At 36.2% G+C, this 21643-nt stretch overlaps 2 protein-coding genes across 26 annotated transcripts in view; one reads left to right on the top strand and one right to left on the bottom strand.

Annotated features, from left to right (window-relative positions):
- Nucleotides 1-21643, top strand: part of Wdpcp (WD repeat containing planar cell polarity effector) — a 519910-nt gene that overhangs the window by 159864 nt on the left and 338403 nt on the right. For 3 of the 25 annotated variants that reach the window (XM_076833818.2, XM_076833812.2, XM_076833813.2), the window contains one exon: nucleotides 16235-17351. The exons of the other annotated variants lie outside the window; for them this stretch is intronic. The gene's annotated coding sequence lies outside the window, so the exon portion shown is untranslated. The remainder of the gene's footprint in view (nucleotides 1-16234; nucleotides 17352-21643) is intronic. 25 annotated transcript variants of the gene reach the window in all.
- Mdh1 (malate dehydrogenase 1) lies at nucleotides 672-16698 on the bottom strand. Its single transcript, XM_076833819.1, has 9 exons — nucleotides 16538-16698; nucleotides 11419-11517; nucleotides 10519-10615; nucleotides 8051-8226; nucleotides 6172-6294; nucleotides 2920-3096; nucleotides 2327-2440; nucleotides 1669-1758; nucleotides 672-1016 (listed from the first exon to the last, which is right to left on the bottom strand). The coding sequence occupies exons 1-9, from the start codon at nucleotides 16538-16540 to the stop codon at nucleotides 891-893; spliced, it is 1005 nt and encodes a 334-aa protein (XP_076689934.1). The 5' UTR covers nucleotides 16541-16698; the 3' UTR covers nucleotides 672-890.

Below are 21643 nucleotides of genomic sequence, written 5' to 3'. Positions count from 1 at the left end.
AACATCCATGAAGGGTTATCACATCAGGCTGAGAGATTTATGATATATTGAGTGTCTCTTAAGTGCAGGAAATGGATTAAGTACAAGGATGAAATGAGATACTGCCTTCTGTTCTCAATGGAAAACAAATGACTATTTGTATGACTTTCTAGTAATAAGCTTAAACTGTGGACATTATCACACATTTCTATGGCACTTACTAGTTATTAAATATAAGTCAATTCCTTATTCTGTTAAAGAGAAATACCTCAGGGAAGATTTATTACTGTCACTTTCTTCTATCATGAAAATGACTGTTCGGATTTCATCCAATGGCATAAACTGTTAACAGAATATTTTATTAGCAACCTATTTATCAGCTAATTTTAAAATCAAATTATCCACAACACATGAACTAACTTTTAAAGTTTTAAAAACATAAGTGTTTGATGAAAGTCAGTAACCACATTTAAAAATATATTCTGAAACAGATTGATTCATTATCACAAGGTGAGTTGTCCTTTCTATTTAAAACTAAGAGATTTGTGCTTTAGTTTGTATTATTTCCCATCTTTATTATCTTTTCCTGGTTAAAAAAAAAAAAATCACAACCCCTTAAGGAAGCTGAGAAATATACAAGTTTGGGTTTTCTGAATATTAAAATTAGCTAGAAAGTAGAATCTCAAAGTCACTTTCACTTGCATATATATTTTTATTTAGAATGCAGCATTAATAGCATGATGAGACCTTCACAAATCTGTACCAAGAAGCACATAATGTTTACAATGTGTTGTTTTTCACAAGTAATTTAAGTATAACTATAACATCATTATTATTTGGTACTAAAGTCAAAGACGACATTTAGATTCCTCAGTTTTGGGGCATTTAATGAAATCAATATGATTGTCTAGTCATGCGGAGGAAAGAAATTCAAAAGCAGTTTCTTTTTCTTCTGTCAGTTCCTTTGCAGTAAGATCCATCTTCTCACGTGAGAAATCATTAATAGGGAGACCTTCAACAAATTTCCAGGTCTTATTCTGTTTGAAATAATTTTAAATAAGAGATTAACAAACTAGAATTGATCTTCCAGCAAGCAACAACCTAGTCTGAATTTATATCTGGAGGTGTACTTGTTTTAAAATCTGATTCCAAAGAAATAAAACAGAATCCAAACTTTTTTTTTCTTTTTGTAGTGCTGTGATCAAATCCAAGCTTTGTGCATGCTAAGTGCTCTATCTCTGAGCTAAACCCCCAGCCCAGAATCCAAATCTTAAAATTAGCAGATCACTTTGATAAAAAGTTAACACTTGAATTTAAAACCATTTAATCTCAAAAAATTATAAAATTAACTATTGACTTTACCATGGTTATAATAAAGAGCAACAATACTGAAAACCATTGCTTCATTTAGAAATAACATAAGATTTGTAGGTAGCTGATATTAGAGGTGTGATACTATAATTCACTTGGTGGTAAAAGTTGACTCTTGCTGTTCATATTAATTTCAGTCTTTTAATGCCCTGAAGTTGTCATATATATAATATTAAAGTTAAGGAGAAAAAATCTTGGTTATTAAAGGAATAACTTGGTTATTAAAGGAATAACTTTCTAGGCCAAATTATACCTATTTTGAGAAAAACATATATAACTACTTTCCCATCGAAGAGAAATAACTCCCAGAGACCCTACCTTGATTACAACAGGGAATGAGTAGAGCAGATCATCAGGAATACCATAGGAGTTGCCATCCGAGATAACACCCATGGACACAAATTCTCCCTAAAAAAAAACCCCACAAAAAACAATGTTTTCTATTTTCATGGCACACTAGGATTAGTCTACACAAACAACATGTGAACTAACAAAATTAAACCAGGTAACTTTCTTACTATGTTCCTGACTTTATTACTATATAAAGAATCAGACCAGGTTCTTCCACGACAAGAGAACTTTCATGGATATTATCTCATTCCACTCTTCCAAATTATGTGTCAAGTAGGTCAGAAAAACATAGCCTTATTTTATAGATGAGGGAGCTATTGTTCAATATTGAAGAAAAATGTTTTTATATATATTATCATGTTTAACCCTTATAATTCTGTGAGGTAAATGTCATGTAACAGATGATAAAACAGCTCAGAAAGGTTAAATTATTTTCCCAAGGTTAGTCTGTTAGAAGGCAGCTGAGCTGGGAAATGAACCTAACCAGCTTGACCGCTAAGGCTCTGTTCCTTTTATATTACAATATCAGGGGATTAAAAATATATAAATATATATGAAAAACACATGTATTTTATACACACACACACACACACACACACACACAACAGTATCACTGAGTCTTCACCTCTGGGGTTCCAAACCAGATGTCTCTGATGTGGTCAGAGATGGCTTTTGCAGCAGACATTGCACTGGACAGTTTCCGAGCCTTGATGACAGCAGCACCACGCTGTTGCACAGTCTGTGCAGGAGCAGGCAGATGTGACAGTGTTACTTGATCATAATAGCAAAATATTCATCAGTTTCAAGTTAATCTAAGGCTGCAACCATTGCTTAATGTGTTCTCTCCAACATCATGCAACTGCCTAATGTTGACCGTATAAACCTAATTTGGTATAAACACCAATATTTCTGAAAAAAGAAAAGTACAAATTCCCCTAGAATGTTTACCACATTTTATACACACATGACTAGAGAGTACTCTAGTTTTTCCCATTTTGACAATCAATCTCAACTGCTGTATAACATATCAGATCAGACTGGATCATGGCTTTGTAGGATCCCAGAAGAAAGTATGCAGTCCTAAGAACAACTGTGAAAGACCTGCTCTCCTTAGGGATTCTCTTTCCTTTTCTTGGAGATACAAAGGACAGCAATGTGGTGTGTTTCTCAAGAGTTCTTTATGCTTGGCTGTTAAGAGGACTCTGAGATTTTTCTTACCGTAATAAATTCTCCCTTGAGCCAACTGTCATTTTTCAGAGCTTCATAAACACCAACTTCCTTTCCTTGCAATTTCACCTTAGCATGATTGACATCTGGATACTGAGTTGAGGAATGGTTTCCCCAGATAATGACATTCTTTACATCATCAGCAGTTACACCAAGTTTAAGAGCAATCTAGTTGAAAAAAAAAACAACACACCATTTAACAGCTCAGAAAGGTTAGACAAATTATTTTTAGTTAAAATTGTGGCCTGTTTGACAAAGGTCTTTAAGATAAAAAGTTTCTGAAACTTCAGGAGAGCACAAGAATTATATTGATTTGTAAAAAAATGTAACTTGAGATACATTTTACCAAATCCCCTTAAATGGCAGCTTCAACTCTTCAATGTCAGCTTCAACAGCCCCTAAGCTTCTCCTCCCTATAGGCCTCCTTGGCTCCCTTTAACTTAAAGCTAACCAGCAAAGGTCAGGTACTATGCACCCAGTGGGTGTTGTTTCTGAATGTCATTCACACCAGAGTTAGTCTAAATTAACATCTCCCCAGGACAATAGCTCCTGGCTTCCTTAGACACTTGCGTTTGTCATATAGGTCTGTTATCTCCAGACCTAGTAATTTCCTTCCCCCTAATCCCAGCCAACTGGCATCACTGTCAAATTACCTTGTCAGCAGACACATACAGCTCTGGTTTGCAAGTATACAGGGGAGTCCTGCAGGTGAGAAATAGTCACCAGATAGCAAAGCCTTCTGAGTTTTAAAACAAATTATGTAAGACTAGTAACCATTCGTGTTAGAAAAAAATAATCTTTGGGTTTGCTGTTTTCTCATTGGGTATAACTTCTATAAGAGGAAGAAACTGCTTCTTTCAAAACTTCTTAAGAGCTCCCTCCCACTGTGCCAGACTGATGTGCTAACCAAGAGCCTGTGGATAACAATCAATGTGTGCCAAAAGGGATGGTTAAAGTTTGATGAGACAGCTTCTTCCCTCTTGGCTTATTCATGACTTTTGCCCTCACAAGTAAAACTGTTCAGCAGCTGGGACAAAGTCTCACTAATATCCCTGGAAGCAGAATTTTCCAGTATCTGTTTCTACTGAGGCCTCAGATGAAACAGCAAAGAAGGGGATTACCAGTGTCATTATTTTACCTCTTTCCTTTCTGTAGAAACTATGTAACCACCTGGCAATCTGGAGTGTACAACTACAATACATCCTTTCCTTTATAACTTCATAGTACTTAAGACTCCTACAACTAGTCATTCACACAAATTACCATTTCTTTTCAGCCACTAGACCCTGCTAACAGCTTAAGGCCTCTCATGGAATATTTGAATTTCGAGTTTGCTATCCAATGACCTCCTTAATTAACTAGAATGTTGAGGGAGCTATTTCCAAGATGAGGCTCTTTCCAACTTTAGGCTGTAACCCTTTTAATAATAAAACCAAAATAAATAATAATAGCAGTCAACCTTTACTACATTTGACTCTGTGACATGTACCATGTTTAAGGCTTAAAATGGATCTTTTCTCATCCAATCCTCATAACAATTCTCTGAGGTAGATATAATTATTATTTTATAGCTTAAATATTCATTCTCAAGGTCACAGAGCTAGTAAGTCATTTGATATCATTATGTAATAACATGCACAAGGGTTTGGTTTAGAGTCAGGCAAATCTAGGATACTCTATCATTTACTAGCTGTATGACTTTGAGTAGGTTCTCTGATCTCTCTGGGCCTCCAATCTTTTACCTGTAAAATAAGGATAATAATAGATAGTTCTGTGGTACTATAAGAAACAATGAAAAATTACATACAGAGCATTCAGCTTATAATAGAAACTTTACGAATGTAAATTCTTTTCTTTTCCACTGAGCATTCCAGAGCTGGAAGATAACTGTCAGTTTAAGACAGTGGTTTTTCAACTCTGATCTCACATCATTTTCTGGTTAATAGATAGTTTGCTTAAAACAAAATAAAGTTTTCATCTATAAAGAACAAGCACTACATTCATAGATCTATCTAGCAATGGTGGATGAAGAAGGATGGCCAGAAAAGTGATAAGAAAAAGGACAGAGGCTATATCTGAGAACTACAACTTTTATCATGACTTCCAAGGGCACCAGGACCAGTTAGATCTGAGGAAGCTGAGAAAACTAGCTTGGATGAGTGGCCTAGCTCTGAATTTTTTGAAGCTTTGTTAATCTCCTGGTCACTCACTCCTTGGCAAATTTATTTAAGATGCTAATGAGTAAGGAAAATTAATAATCATTAAAATCTAGCTCCTATGTAGTAAAAGCAGGAAATTTTATGGAACACAGACACACAATATTTAAAAGATATAAAACCGAAAACTAAATTAAATATAAAATTAAAATCAAAATTTGGCTGGGTGTGGTAGCCCATGTCTGTAACTTGGGAGGTGGAGGCAGGAGGATCACAAGTTCAAGACCAGGCTCTGAAACTTGGTGAGACCCTGTCTCATAATAAAAGTGAAAGAAAAAAGGGCTGGGGATGTTGCTCAGTGGTAGAGCGCCCCTGGGTTCAATTCCCAGTACCTCAAACAAAAAACCCCCAAACAAGCAAAAAAGTGAATGTGATTGCTTAGCTCCAAGAAAGGAGAATCATACAACTACATAAAACTTGAGGTGCTGGGATTGGGGCTCAGTGGTAGAGCGCTCGCCTAGCACGGGTGGGGCCTGGGTTCGATCCTCAGCACCACATAAAAATAAAGGTATTGTGTTGTGTCCATCTACACCTAAAAAATAAATTAAAAAAAAAAAACCTTGAGTTTTTAAAATGATCTCTTATGTATCTGACAATATTAAACTAAATTATGTATTATCATGGGGTAATTATTTATACTAGTAATTAATTTTTTAAAAAATATTTTTTTTTTAGTTCTCAACAGACCTTTATTTTATTTATTTATTTATATGCAGTACTGAGAATCGAACCCAAGGTCACACATGTGCTAGGCAAGCACTCTACCACTGAGCCACAACCCCAGCCCTAATAACGAATTTTTAACTACTACTTGAAATTTTAACTATTTAAATGTATTTAGCAACTGAAATAGTTTTTAAGAGAATAGGCTTCCTAACAAATTTAATAATAATTTAACTTTAATAACTACTAAACAACAACAACAACAAACAACAACAAAAGTTCAAACTAAGATTCAGTTATTTTAAAAATGAAAGAAAATGGTTTTAAACCTAAAATTCATAAATTTAAAAGACATTTTTCTCACTTGAGATTTAGCTCGGTTGTGATCCAAACGAGTTAAGCAACTGAAGTTCTCCTTGGGGATGGATGGAGCTGACTTAGCGGCAGTCAGGCAATTGGTATTTGCTGGGTTTCCCACAACGATGACCTAGGATGATAGAGAAGAGTTATGGAATGTATACTTATTAAACTATCTTAGAATTCCACTGAAATGTGTTAACTGGTAGTTTGTATATCAAGCCCAAATGAACTAAATATACATAATTATCATTGTAGTTTGTATCATCCCTTTGAAAGCATTTTGACTTGTTAGTGTTTGGTGTGACTACTGAAAACATTTTTTTTTTTTTTTATTTTATAGGGCCACTGTTATGTATATAAGTCACTTTCTATTTGGCAATGTCCAAGACTTAAGGTGCATTTCTTTCTATTTTGTATTTGTGTGAAAACAGACACAGAATTTATTTAACTTACTGTAAAAACTATGTAAAGTAAGATCCCATTTCAGAGTTTGATTCATTCATAACATTTTCCTTCTTTTTGAGTTTATTTTAAGAAAACAATTTGTCTCCATGAACTGAAAGTAATTATTCCCTAAATTTGCCCAAGTCTAAGAATTGCTTGGGCTATTTGCTAAAATACAGATTATCACTCTTTTCCCCCTCCTAGATCTACTGAATCAGTCTTCAGGAGAACATGCTTCAGGCTATTTTTTTTTTTTTAATATTGGGGAGGTTTAGTCAACACTGAATTACAGCACAGGAAAATGTATATATGGGTTTTTAGGGATAAGAATCTTACGCATAAGGCCCTGGGTTCAGTCTTCAACACCACATAAAAATAAAGAAATAAAGATACTGTGTCCATCTACAACTAAAAAAAAAAAAAAGAAACTTTATTTTTGAATTACAGAAAAGTTGCAAGCCTATTACAAGGATAGACTCCCATAACCCCTTTATTCAGATTCTCCAATTTGCTCCATCTTTAAGACTCTCTTTCTACACATAAACTGTAATCTTTTTTTTGGTCCTTTTGAGAACAAGGTTCAGCTAAGATGCTGCATGGTCCCTAAGCACTCCAGTGCCAGTGAATATCTTCCCCAAACAAGGACACTTTGCAGAGATGGAATTACCATGCAAACAATACCACAAATCCAAAGCAGCCTGGATTTTAGCAGCCTGAACAATCTTAATCTTTTACTAAGAGTACTGAGGATTTCTATCCAATTCATTTCTATTATTTTCTGTTAACTATTTAAAATAAAAATCTGTATCAAGGGGCTGGGGATGTGGCTCAAGCGGTAGCGTGCTCGCCTGGCATGCGTGCGGCCCGGGTTCGATCCTCAACACCACATACAAACAAAGATGTTGTGTCTGCCGAAAACTAAAAGATAAAATATTTTAAAAAATTTCTCTCTCCTCTCTCTCTCTTTAAAAAAAAAAAAAAATCTGTATCAAACAAAAATGCAGACACCTATGAAGTGTCACAGATAGGACATTTTATTTGCCATCTTGAAAAATTTTTCTTCTTTTTTGATATTAGGGATTGAACCCAGGAGTGCTTTACCACTGTGCTTATATCCTCAGACCATTTTATTACTTTTTTAAAAATTAATTTATTAAAAAAAATTTTTTTTAGATATTGGTGGACCTTTATTTTATTCATGTGGTGCTGAAAATTGAACCCAGTGCCTCACACATGCTAGGCAAGTGCTCTACCATTAAGCCACAACTTCAGCCAAGACCTTTTTATTTTTTTAGTTTGAGATAGGGTCTTGCTAAGCTGCTGAGGCTGGCTTGGAACTTGTACTCCTCTTGCCTCAAAATTTTTCTTTTTGTTTAAATAAATTTTCTTATACCTTTTTGAAAAACCCAATGAAATAAATGTTGGTTACTTTAACTCACCTTAACTGACTTTTTAGCATATTTCTCCAAGGCTGCACCCTGGCTTTTGAAGATTTTCACATTTGCTTTCAGTAAATCTTTCCTCTCCATGCCTTCCCTTCTTGGCATGGAGCCCACAAGAACAGCAACATCCAGGTCTTTGAAGGCAACCTCTTCTTCATCAGTTGCAATGACATCTGTGCACACGGCAAACAATAGGCTAAGCTACTTAAATACTCAAGTCTGAAATTTTCTTTTTCATACTAAATCTACTTATTCTGTCACCAAAGTGAAAACAAATAGTAATGTTTATTTATTCATATCACATTGATACAACTTGTAGGGGTCAAGAAAGACAACATATTAATATAATCACCTTAACATGGCAAAAATGTTAATAAATTTACTTTGCTTTTCCTATTTCCAATAATTAATTCAACTTTAATCTTCTATATCTATTATTTTTTTAGTCACATATGATATAAGGTATAACATAACTTCTGAAGCAACATTTATTATTTGCACTTATTAACAGAGATAACAAAAGAGCAACTAATGCACTAACTTTTAAATTATAATTACCTCAAGATCTAGGATACAAATTACAAATTGAAAAAAGTTAATGTTAATCAAGGAGTATTGTGCTTGGAATAATGCTAGGAAATTTATATTATCAAAATTTAGTCTTCTCATTGTAGAAATGAAAACACTGAGCTTTAAAGAGACTAGTTAGCCACCATGTTAAGATAGTGAGGAAGGCTATAATTCCCACCTATGTCAGTCTAGACCATGCTACAGTGTCAGTTCAATAAACATACACAATTTGCTTTTTGACCGAAGAACATGTATCTTTCCTTTTCTTTGTTGATTGTATTAGAAAGGTCATGACTGAGATTTGGCATTTCCTTTGGTAAATTTTTAGGCCAGTGGACTGGTGTCAGTTGGACTGTAAGTCCCCGAATGGGCACATGCAGGAAGACAAGTTAGAAAAAAATACCCAGCTTCCCCTTCCCAGCCACACATTCTCATTTGCAGAATATTCCCTGTCATATTTATACCTTTCAGAGAACAAACTGGGCCCATTACAGAGCAGAGGGAACTTAGCAGAGAAGGGAATGCAAACGGGAAACAGCAAAAGAAGAAGCTGATTTGGAAAAAATTGTAGGTAAGAAGGGAACCAGCAAAAAAGCTGGTTTCTACAAAAAAAATTGTAGGTAAGGAAAGGGAACCAGCAGAAAAGCCCAATCACGTATCCTTTTACAGAACCATGCAACCAAACAATTTTGATGGTAGAGTATCTATTTTAGTATATGTCTACTGAAGAGATACATGAATATTAAGAAGGCTTCTTTTTAGGGATGTGTATATATTTTGTTTTGTGCAAACTTCTAGCTGAGTATCACTAATCTTTTTAAAAAGTTTTTTTAGTTATACAATGTTTGTTTACTTTTATGTGGATTGAACCCAATGTCTCACATGTGCGAGGCAAGCACTCTGCCACTGAGCCACAACCCCAGCCCCAGTATCAGTAATCTTTATGAAAAGAAAAAGACTATAATGGAGATATAGTTAAAGAAAAATATTTAAATTAGTTTATAATCTGACCTGATATTTTAACAAACTTTTCAATCAGATTTAAGACTTCTGTCTTATGAGTAATAGTTCAATAATTCTCTAAGGTGAACTCCTGTGGGTTTTTACAAACTGTGTAGTATATGATTAGGACAATTTATACTATGTCTCAACCTGACAATGGGCAGATGGAACAGGACCATATATGCGGGATCAACTAATTTTCAAGGCAGTGTATGGCTCTGGAGGATATGCTTCAGAATTAGTTTTCCATTAAGGAGGTGCGACTATTAGCATTTAAATAGACATTATATCACAACACAATGTAGATAATCTCAGGTATATGTAATTCTTATATGATATTATGCCTAATTAGTATAATAATAATAAATTATATATAGACATGTTGAAGAAAAAGTAGCTTTTTACTTGACAAATTGTTTCTCACTTTTACCCTTATTTACTATTGTGTACATGTTAAAAAGTAGTTATAGCTTGGGTTGGGGTATAGCTCATGGTGAGTGCCTGCCCAGCATGCATGAGGCCCTGGCTTTGATCCCTAGTATCCTCCCCCTCCAAATTTATAGTTCAGAAAACAAAATTAAATACTTTCATGAAATAATTTCTAATTAAGTCTCTTCAGCAAAAATATAAAATCTATTTTTGTTAAGACATATAATACTCTTTTTCATTCCTTTTGTGGAACTGGGGATTGAACACTGGGGCTCTACCACTGAGCTATAGCTCCAGACCTTTAAAAATATATATATATTTTTTTAAATTTGAGGGTCTTGCTAAATTGCCTAGACTGGCCCTGAACCTGTGGTTCTTCTGCCTTAGTCTTCTGAGTCTTCTAAGTCTACTCAGTCTTCTGAGTAGCTGGGATTATGCAGGTTAAAGCTGACTTTCTAACTCACCTTTCAGGAGGGGAAGGGCACAATCTTGCAGTTCCATTAGGACACCATTGAGAACACTCATCATGGGAGTGACATCCAGCAGCACAAGAATGATAGGCTGCCAAACAGCAAGGACAGCATTCGTCAGTGTAGGTTTTTATCATTTAGTCACAAAAAGCCCTTTCAAAGTTTTTGTTTGTGTGTGTATGTATAAAAGTTTTATCCATTAGCCATAGTAATTACATTAGGAGCTCAGGTTTCTAACATTGCCACTTTGAGAATAAGAAAGGCCATAAAACCAGCAATTATTTGGTAACAGAAACAGCAAAAAGTAATCATCTATAATGAATTTTTAAAAAGTACATAAAAGGAGTCTCACAGCTTGCTCCTATTGTTAATAGTTGTATATTTGATTTCATGGTTACTAAGTACAATATCTGACATGAGGGAAGAGCTCAGTATCTGTGAGTGAGAAAAAATATTTTAGTGTATTAATCAGATTTGCTAGAATTAGAAAATCTGCTTCTAAATTGGAAGCAGACACCCTGTCTATTTTGGTTCAAAAGAAGACCATTTATGAACAAGGAAGTGCTGATTCAGCAACTTTCTCACAGAGCTCCAACTAAGCAGTTACTATCCTTAGTGATATCCTATATTGACTAGCACCTGCTGGTTGCACCAGGTTAACTAAATACAGTACAAAGGAAACTATTTTGCAAAGGAAACTGATTTGCAAACTATTTTCACTGTCTACAGGGATGCCTATAAATACTTCACCAGCTTCAGTTTATAGCAATGCACCTTTTACATTTATTGGGACTATTCATTTCTTTACCATTTTATAATTTGTTTGCAACTAAATACAGGATTTTATTAACAACAGTCTTACTCTAATGCCAAGATTTATAGACATGCCCCTACCTGGTCTTTACCAAAGACAGATCCATTTCCAATACTGTACAACAGTGAATAAGCAATTTGACCAGCTGCTCCAGTCACAAGGACTCTAATTGGTTCGGACTGTAATGAAAAAGACCCATATAAGTTATAAGTCTCTTCACACCAGGTTTAGTAGAAAATTAGCTTATTGGCTTGTTTCAGTAAATACATCACACACAAATCAACTGAGAAATTTCCAGAACATGTGTCTTTGGCTGGGTTGATGTGGTGTTATTTAACTCCCTCTGTATAGGGAACACAAAGTGTTAGCCTGTATTTACTTACATAATCCTATCCATTTTTTTTTTTTTTGATATGTAACCACTAAAATAGGCCTAACAACGTCAGTGTGTGCAGTATGTATGTGGTGATACAAACCCTGGCTGGCAAGAGCCTTTCAAAACCTTATTATGCAAATCTCCCACTCCCATCTGCTTAGTAGAATTCTTCACACAAGGAAGAACAGAATCAGTGGTCAAAACTTTCCATTTACATTGAGTCAAAATATTTTAATAAGACATTTATGTTTCAACTTAATTAGATGTAGGAGGAAAAATAAGCCTTTTTTTATTTAAGGATAAAAAAGAAAATATGATAGTATCTGGACTATAATAAATTTTAATACTAAACAGGAATAAAAGACAATGGCAACATGTGCTGATTGTTGACAACCTGATTCTAAAGGAAAAATTATATTTAAAAGGAAGGAGAGAGTAGGTATACAAAGAGTACAACAGTTACAATAGAGACAAGTAGCCTTATAGGTTTCAATAAAACCTGAATATAATAAGACACATGGACAAAAATAATAACTGATATTCATAAACCCAAAGTCATTAAAAAATAAAGGTAAATTATGTCCAGAGAATTAAAGAAGTAGAATCAAGGTGACTATTTTTTTTTCCTGACAATGCTGGGTAAATCCACTTCTACTCCTTGTCACTCTAACCGTACTTGCATGGAGAAGTGGCTTATGGAATTGACTTAGGGCAGAAGAAGCATTTGATTTCTTTTTATTTAAAATTCCAGATTAGTCACATGTCTGAGATGGAAAGAGGATGGATGATCTTGAAGGATCCTTAACCTTAACTGTGAGATCTGAAGGTCAGCAGTGCTCAGTCACATGGTACCCACAGAAGCCAAAGGAAAAGTTCAGGAAAGTGTATATTCTTGAAGAGAAATGAAACTGATCATAGTAGACTATATAGAGAAATAACCAGACACAAGTAGGAAAAAAAGAGGAAGAGAGGAAGGCAGAGAGGAAGAGAGAGAGAAGGAAAACACACTAAGGATAAAGTAGAAAGATTTTCCCCTGTTTATCTGGGTCTTTCCCTGCCTTTTTTACTAACTTCCCGCCGCCCCCCCCCCACTTTCAAATCTCTAAATATACAAATATAATAATCTCTTAAATGAATCATTTTGACACATATTTATATTCCAAAATAGATTTAATTTATAAAGGGCAATAAATATGATCATACATGGTTATTTTCTATTATATAACACAAATATGACACAAAATTTTTTTTTTGCTGCTCTGTCATTACTATTACTAGGATAAACGGTAAAGACTATTGCTATTTGCAGAAAAATTATTAAAAGCTTATATATATATTTTTTTTCATTTTATCATTTTCCCCCTCTTCCTTCAAGTCAAGTAAAGTAGATGAAAAAAATGAAAGAGGAAGAAATAATTCCCTCCTGCCCCTTTATAATGCAAGTTCCTTAAAGCTGGAGGTTTGTCTATTCCATTTACATTGTCATTTTTTTTTGTCTACTATATTTACTGTTATATCCTAACTAACTAGAATATCTGGCATGTAGTTGGAACTCAAATATTTGTAAAAGAACTACCAAAATGATGGAAATCTATAAGAATTATTTGGAAGCATATCGAACATGCTTTAAAAACATATTAAAAGATATTTTATTCTCACATACTTGCTTTGAGAAGGCTAGAAACTTAAGGACCATAAGTGTCAGCTATAGTGAGAGAAACTACTTAAGTCACTAGTTCTAATATGTCTTATCAATCAAGTGAAAAACTTATTTAATTAATTCACTAAACAATACCATTGAATCCCTATCATGTACTTGCTACTATTGTAGGCAAGGGATCCATTAACAACCATCTGAATTTAGAAAGGGGATAAGCCAATTCTCTAAAACAGAAAGCTAGAAGCAGTAAAGAGTAGTAATTAAGAGATGGCCTCTGGAGCCAAAGTTTCTGGGCTCAAGTCCTAGCTCCACAACTCATTAGCTGTATGCTCTTGTGCAAGTTACTTAATCTCTCTGGGCTTATAGGGCTCTGCCACCACAAAATTTTCCTCTAAGAATTCTTATAGTCTGTGGTCTTCTATTTACATATCTGCTACACTCTACTAGACCTTGAAGCCCCCTTAAGAGCAGTATGTGTTTGACTCAAATTTGCACTCTAATATAATGTTCATCAAATATTTGTTGAAAGAATGAAAGTAAGGGTAAAGAAAAATATAAATATATGCTACTTCAATGGAAAGCAAGTTGGGATAATAAAAAGTTCATTCTCCTAGAAAGTCAGGCAGATGGCAAAACAGAATAATGCAGCCAATTTTAGGAATTAATCACAGTCCTTACTAAAAGGGTTGTGGACAACTAATGAACAGCTCATTTCACCACAGGAGTTTCCTTCTCTTTGGGCAAATTATTTTCACAGGTAGGCAACTTCACCTTGTTAGCAGTAGTATGAAACCTACATAGTCTGGATGTTTGATGATAACTGGGTAAAGCAAGCACATATTTGGTTCTTACTCTTCTTCTGCAACATTACAATTGACAAGTGGGAAGGTAGGCAAACCGGCTGACTTCTCACACTGTTACCGAGTGAACACAGGTGGCTATTCTTTGCTCAGCTATTTGGGCAGTCTGCCAAGATCCATGAAGGAATGTCTTTGCTCTTGGCAGGGCACTAATAACCTTCTTGCAAACCAGGTTCTCTCTTGAGAATGTGCTAAAATCTCAGTTATGAAACTTGAATTTAAGTGTTTTCTCTGTTATTTCATGGAAAAAACATGTATTCTTTTTATTTACTCCCTAGTTTGCATGTATTTCAAATTTACATAGATTCTGTAATGTGAAAGAGAAGCAGTCCCATTCAGATTCCTTCAGTTATTCTTGCTGTTACTCCCTATTGACACAAGCAAAGAATTTCCTCCTTTAAAATTTGCTCTGATGGGCTGAGGCTGTAGCTCAGTGACAGAGCACTTGCCTAGCATATGTAAGGCACTGGCTTAGATCCTTGGCACCAAATAAAAATAAACATATAAAATAAAGGCATTCTGTCCATCTACAACTACAAAAAACAATTTTGCTTTGTATTGGATTACAAAATATGGCTCTTTTCTAAATCAGTGATTGTTCACATGCTTTCTGAGTTGGGAAGATCTTAAGTCATGTGAGACAACAAACTGATAGAATTCTTCCTCATGAACTATCTCTGGCACCCCAGTGACCTTCCAAGGGTGAGGCCTGGCTCAGTCTACTGTGCAACAAAAACAAAACAAGAATAGGGGCCTTGGATTTCTCTGTGACCTTGCAAAAGTCATTTGACCTCACCAGGCTACATTTTAAGATTAAATGAAAATAATATTCAATTCCTTTCCAATTTTAGAATTCTAAGGAATAAAGCTATTAGATCATCCACATGTTGGTAATACACTTGTGCTTATATTCACAATATGATTGTATCTTCATCTAGAATCTCAGTACTAAAAATAAATTTTTAGAATGACTTGGTAAGTATATGACACAATAATGGTAAAAAGGAGAGACCCTTAATGCAAATTGTTGTGTGACCTTGACAAGTCATGTTCTCTCTGGGTCTCAATAAACTCAATTTAAATATATTAAGCGGGGATGTTTGTCAAGATGACCTTTAAAAGGCTTCATCCAGTTCTAAAGTGACAAAGTCCGGAAGTACTCTGATAATAAGTACCTCTGCTTCCTTGCTAAAATAATTAATATAGAAACTACTGAAATCATAACTTAAATGAGTAATAATGTCATATGACAAAATAATAAGGAAACACTTATTTGGAATTAGTAGTGGTCCCCAATCACCTTAAAGAGATGGAAGGAGTAATGTGCCCTTGCCTGAAAACATGTATTTTCAGGTTCTGGGAAATTTCCAATTCACGCAAACATTTCCTCACACTCTCCACTCATTTTCATGAGATAAATGGGAAAAATATTTCCAAATATAAATACAAACACTGAAGCAACTTCCCTCCATCTGATGGCAAATGTCACCTTCAAACAGTGCGCAGATTATTCCTACGTCAGTTTCCTTGCCCCTCCTCCCCCTTCAGCAGAGACAAGATATGGAGACCTAGGGTGCACATTTTCAATGACAAGATGGTTACACTGAATTACATTTAAATGCAGTGCTTCTGGAATCCATAACAGAACAGTAAAGAATATCTGCACTAGTTATTTGGCTAGTGATGCAAACGAGCTCTGGCATTATAACGGACATCAATGACAGGTTTTAACACTTTGAGAAATTAGATATGGCGGCAACACGTCTCCTGAAAACCTAGATCGTAATCTGGAGCACCTGGTGAAATCCTGCCTTAACAGTCGAAGGCCTTTTGCTTTCAAGGGCTTTGTGATTGAAGTCCTTAAATACTTTGGGGGGGGGGAGAAAAAGAGAGAAGAGAGAGAGAGAGGGAGGGAGAAAGGAGAGAGAGAGGGAAGGAGAAAAAGAGGTTAGGATTCAACTAACTCCTCCTTTCCATCAAACCCCATCGTCCTTATCTAGCTCTACATAATTCTTCAGAGACAATCAGAACTTGAATTCCATCCCCTCGGCAAGCAGCAGGATCGAGATCGCGCCTCTCCAAGGACAGTGATATCTCCAGAGCCCTTTGAAGAGGCCCCCAGGTGCATAACAACCCCTTCCCAATTACTGGAATACTGCGTCAATCCCCAGAATAAAAGTCAGGGCGTTACAAATGGCGCTAAAAACAGCGACTTGCATGACTGCAAAAGTCCGTCAAGCGCAAGAAACCCCATACAAGGGTGCAAAGGCTGGACACGGGCAGGAACCCTGGCCCACACTCACCATGATTGAAAACTGCGCGGACAATTCCTGCACCTACAAAACGAGCTGCAAGAAGTCAGGTCACCTCCACCGGGGAATCGACACCAGGAGGGCGTGCGGTGGCAGCCAGAAAAAGCTCGGCTGCGGCCGCGGCGTCTTCTGGGAAACGTAGTTCACGCTAACCCTGCTCTGGCCCAACTTCCGAAGCATTTCCTTAGTGTTGAACTACACTTCCCGAAACCAGAGGGTCTCTTCACGTCCTTCTCCTTGCGCTCTTAGCCGGTTGTAAAGTAGTCCCTGACGGGGAGCTTCTGATTGGAGGACGACTATGAGCGGAGGGTTTGAGCTCCGGCGGGGAGGAAGACGGCCTGTGGCACTCTACAATTGGCGGGAGGGAAGGCGTGTGTGACTGGAAGGAGGAGAGACAGACCCTTAGCGACAACACCCACACGCGCGCTACTGAGACCTTAGCCCCTGCTAGGCTAAACGTGGGCGGTACAGAGACCTTCCGCTGCGTAAAGCCGGCTCGACCCGGAAACAAAACCTTTTAAAAACATTGTACACGCTCCCGAGGGGCGGGGGCGTTGGAAATGTCGGGAAGACCAGATAGCTTCGCAGGTTGCTAGGCGACGAGGCGGGAGTACCTGAGCGAACTGTGGAAGCTACGGCTCCCAGACCCCCGAGACCTACAGCGAACACCGCGCCCTCCCCGGTCCTCCCTCACTTTGCTGGGAGTCCTCTACCTTGGGTGGCGTCCGGTGACGAGGAGAAAGTTTGTGGGGACTCCCCTTCCCAGGCGACTTGGGACTGCACGTTTTCAGCACTCCGGAGTCAGGTGAGCCCTGGCCTCAAAGTGAGAAATTTTCTTTTTACTTTTGCGCCCAGAATACTGCTGTGCGCCATCCAGCATTGCTTTCTCTTTTTTGCAGCTACACCCAGAGGGTGCCCTGAAGCTCGCGGGTGGAAATGCTAACGTATTCTGGAGTAAAGAGAGTCTTAGAGTTTGCGCCCTATCTGCGCTATAAAACGTAGCTCTCCCAAAGTTAAATCAAAAATATTTATTGAGTCTTTGTGGGAGGTGAGCCCCTCTTCCCAGCAACTTGCATTCCACGGATCTTTCTTTGCCCTCCTTGAACGTTGACACTTTCACCCATCCTCTCTTTAGCAACTAGATGTACTTTACATCACTTTATCCCTTAAAATTATGCCAAATCTGCATATCTGAGGAAAGAGTGGCAGCTGAATGGGAGACACTAGTTGTCTCAGGCAGAATATCAGCTGTTAGAAAATTTAAGAGGTAGGTTTTTATTTAAAAGTAAAGCTGCCCATAAGACATTCAGGGCTGTCTGAAAGCTTGTTTCATGTGGATATTGAAAGGAAGGTGTGCTGCTCTGCCATAGTATTCCCAACAAAATGAATAAAATATCTTTATTGGATAACATTGGTATAACTTCTGAGTTTTATCTCTAGTAAATGAGTGCCAAGTGATATCTTTCTATTTTTCTCCATTTCATTTTTGAAAGATTTACTATTCGGGGGAAAGAAATATAAAGCCGTGCTTTCCTAGGCAATCCTTCAATAGCATTTATCATATTTACATGTCTCCTCTTTGAATCACTTTATTCATTCAGTTTTCAGATAACATACTTTTCTGATTTTCCTCTTTTGTTACTGATTGCCCTTTCTCAGTCCTTCCAAGGTTGTTTTTTTTTTTTTTTTTCCAAAGCTCTGATCTCTTAACTTTGGAGTGCCTGTTTTCTTCTCTGTCTACACACTTAATCCTTAAGTGAACTCATTCATGAGTTGTATCATTTCAAATGCTACCTCTGTTTAAAAAATTCCCAAATTTGTTTCTAATCTGGTATTTCAGGGGTATGTCTAAACTACTTACTAGGTCCACTTGATTTTTCTGATAAGCATTATTTCCATTGTTTTACAGTATTTCCTACTGTGTACGGAAGTATAACCCTCTTTGAAACAAACAACATGACTTGCCCCAGTTCTATGAAGTTGGTTGTGGATGAGATTACCAAATTTCAAACTTTAGGGTAGAAATGACTGGTTAGATGAAGAACTTACTTTTTTGTAAGGGTTATTAGTCTGATTCAGTAGACTGAAATCTCCTGTTTTCAGGAAAAACTTGTCTGTTTTGGAATCTGTCTGCTTCCTTAAAGTTTCAGTTTGATTGTGTGTTTAGAATAAGTGGGTTTGATCAGTTAAGGTCTGGTGCAGGAGCTCAGTCCAAAACATCACTATTCTCCCCCCCTCCCCATAATTTTTGTTTAAAAAGGAGAGGAGAAAAATTCTCTAAACATATTCATTGCCATTACACACACTGAACTTTAGTCAAACTACCTGCTATTGCCTGAAAATATACTCTACTTTTTTGCCTCCATATTTTATGTGTGCTTTTTCCTCAACTGCAATCTTATCCTACATTTCTGCCTATTAAAATTCATTCCACCAGGCGCTTTTCAAATACTTTGACCTTTGTGAAGCCTTCATGGAAAAAAATTCAAGCATACACAAAATAAAAGTAATATAATTTTCTGAATCCACTGTACTGCTTCATTAATTATTACCATTTTGCCTTCCTTCCTTCCTTTCTTTCTTTTATCTCTCTCTCTCTCTCTCTCTCTCTCTCTCTCTCTCGCTGGGAATTGAATGCAGGGCCAATCCTTGGGTGCATGCTAAGCATGAGCTTTACCACTGAGCTGCAACTTCCACCCTACATTTTTTGAAAATCTTCCTTTCTCTTCCTCTTTCCCAACATTTTCAAGCATTCAGAAAAGCTATACAATGAATACTCTTTATAGTAGTTTGAGTTATTGGAAAGTCATGATAAATTTTAAACTAGAATAGGTGGGATGGCCAACTACAGAAGAGAATAAAAAGGAAGTATGAATAAAAGAGGTGATAAAGAGCAGCTGTGACTTCTAGGATGAGGAAGAAAGACTAGGATAGGGCCCCTCTTAAAAAAGGTCATGTCCATGTTTACATGATGTATAGAAGTGCCCTCTGTCTTTGAGGAGACTGGGGCCTGAGGTTACTGCTGGAGCTTGTCTTCTCAGCATGGCTTTGGGGTTCCTGTGCTGAATAATAATAATAATGGAGTTATAATGGAGTTCCAGAATTTGGAAGGAAAGTATCTCCCTGCTTCTTTTACCTGGCAGCATCACTCCATTGCCCTGGAGTTGGCCAAGGAGAAATGTTTGTAGGATGGCACAAAGCAGGGCAAAGAAAGGTAGATTTAGAACTAAGAGATAAATTGATAACCATATGCTCACCACCTATTCTACAGTTGTTAAGCATTTTGCTATATTTACTTCATTTGTCCATCTACATGAAGTCTTGTGGTTCCTTAGTCTGATTATCACTGTTTTAAATTTAAAAATGATTATTTGCAAAACTAATCTATGGTAGGAAAAAGTACTATCTGTAGTTCCCTCTGGGTGTGAGAGTTGCATGGGGATTGACTGGATAGGGGTTTCATTTTCAGAGGTGTATGTGTTTGTCAAAATCTGCAAATGGTACACTTAAGATTCATGCATTCATGTTATATAAATTTTATCTAACACCATAAAATGATTAAACCCTAGTTATATGTATATTAAAGAGTTTAGGCGGTGAAGTATATGTAAGTCTACAGCTTTCTTTGAAATGCATTAAACATATGATAGATTAATGGATGCACACTAATAGTTATGTCCAAAAATGAAATATACATAAAGCAAATATAGTAAAATGGTGAAATACTAGATAATTATAAATTTTATAGAATCTAGTGGTTATTTACTTCACAATATTTTTAACTTTTCTGTATCATGTATTAAAATAATAATTTCCTTGTGTAAAGGAATTATGTCTTGTACATCTATGTGCCTCATAGAACGAAATATGCTGTCTCTCTGACAATAGGTACAAGCAAAAATATCTTTAAAATTGTCATTGTGGAAGCTGGGAGACTAATCTTGCTTAATGAACCTAACCGGTTTCAAAATTATCTAGCTAAGCAGAATTTTTTTTTTTTTTTTAAAGAGAGAGAGAGAGAGAGAGAGAGAATTTTAATATTTATTTTTTAGTTTTCGGCGGACACAACATCTTTGTTTGTACTTGGTGCTGAGGATCGAACCCAGGCCGCACGCATGCCAGGCGAGGGCGCTACCGCTGGAGCCACATCCCCAGCCCGCTAAGCAGAATTTTTGTAAATGCAAATTGTATTGGGGAAATTGGTGAAATACTGAGAATATCAGAAATTTCTCAGTTTGATATTAGAATAAAACATTATTCAGCCCTCTGTACCTGAAGGTTCTGTTTCTGTGGATTCACTCAACCATGGATCTTAAGTATTTGGAAAAAGAATTGAGTCTATAATGAACATGTACAGACATTTTTTCCTTGTCATGATTCCTTTAACAAACAGTGTAACAACTGTTTACATAGCATTTACATTGTGTTAGGTATTATAAGTAATCTAGAGATGGTTAAGGTATAGAGGAGGATGTATGTATGTCATGTACAAGTACATTCCATTTTGTATAAGGGATATGAGCATCCTAGGATTTTGGCACTGTGCGTGTATGTGTGTGTATGTGTTTGTGTATGTGTGTATGACTGTGTCTGTCTCCTGAAACTAATTCCATTCAGTCACTAAGAGACAACTATATTTTCAGTTTTGCTGTAAATAGCTTATTATTAGCTTGTTTACCAAATTATTTAGCTAAGTGATCAAGCTTAAATCTTTAGGTAGAATTATGAAATATATATTTACTGATTATTAGATTATGAAATATATACTTACTGAAATTATCTTTTTGTTTTAAAATGCAGGTTTATTGTATGCTTCTTTTACCTGGGGACTATATTTGGTTCCATCTAAATGGAACTGTTGGTAACTATAGATGGGGTATATAATAGGCATAGAAAATGGGTGTGTTTCTCTTCCTACTTTCATGACTTTGCTGCTGGATTTAACATTTATGTTACAAAATACTTATTATGAAGGTGACAATTTGCAAATCAACTATCCTGTAAAGGTAAGAGTGTGTAAAGAATGATTCTCCATAGAATTCCTTATATTCCCCTGTTACTTTTTTAATTGAACATTTTAATATCTTAGCTCCCAAA

This window comes from Callospermophilus lateralis, chromosome 14 (genome assembly GCF_048772815.1).
Source record: "Callospermophilus lateralis isolate mCalLat2 chromosome 14, mCalLat2.hap1, whole genome shotgun sequence".
Taxonomy (NCBI): domain Eukaryota; kingdom Metazoa; phylum Chordata; class Mammalia; order Rodentia; family Sciuridae; genus Callospermophilus; species Callospermophilus lateralis.
This window is presented reverse-complemented; position numbering and strand designations above follow the sequence as displayed.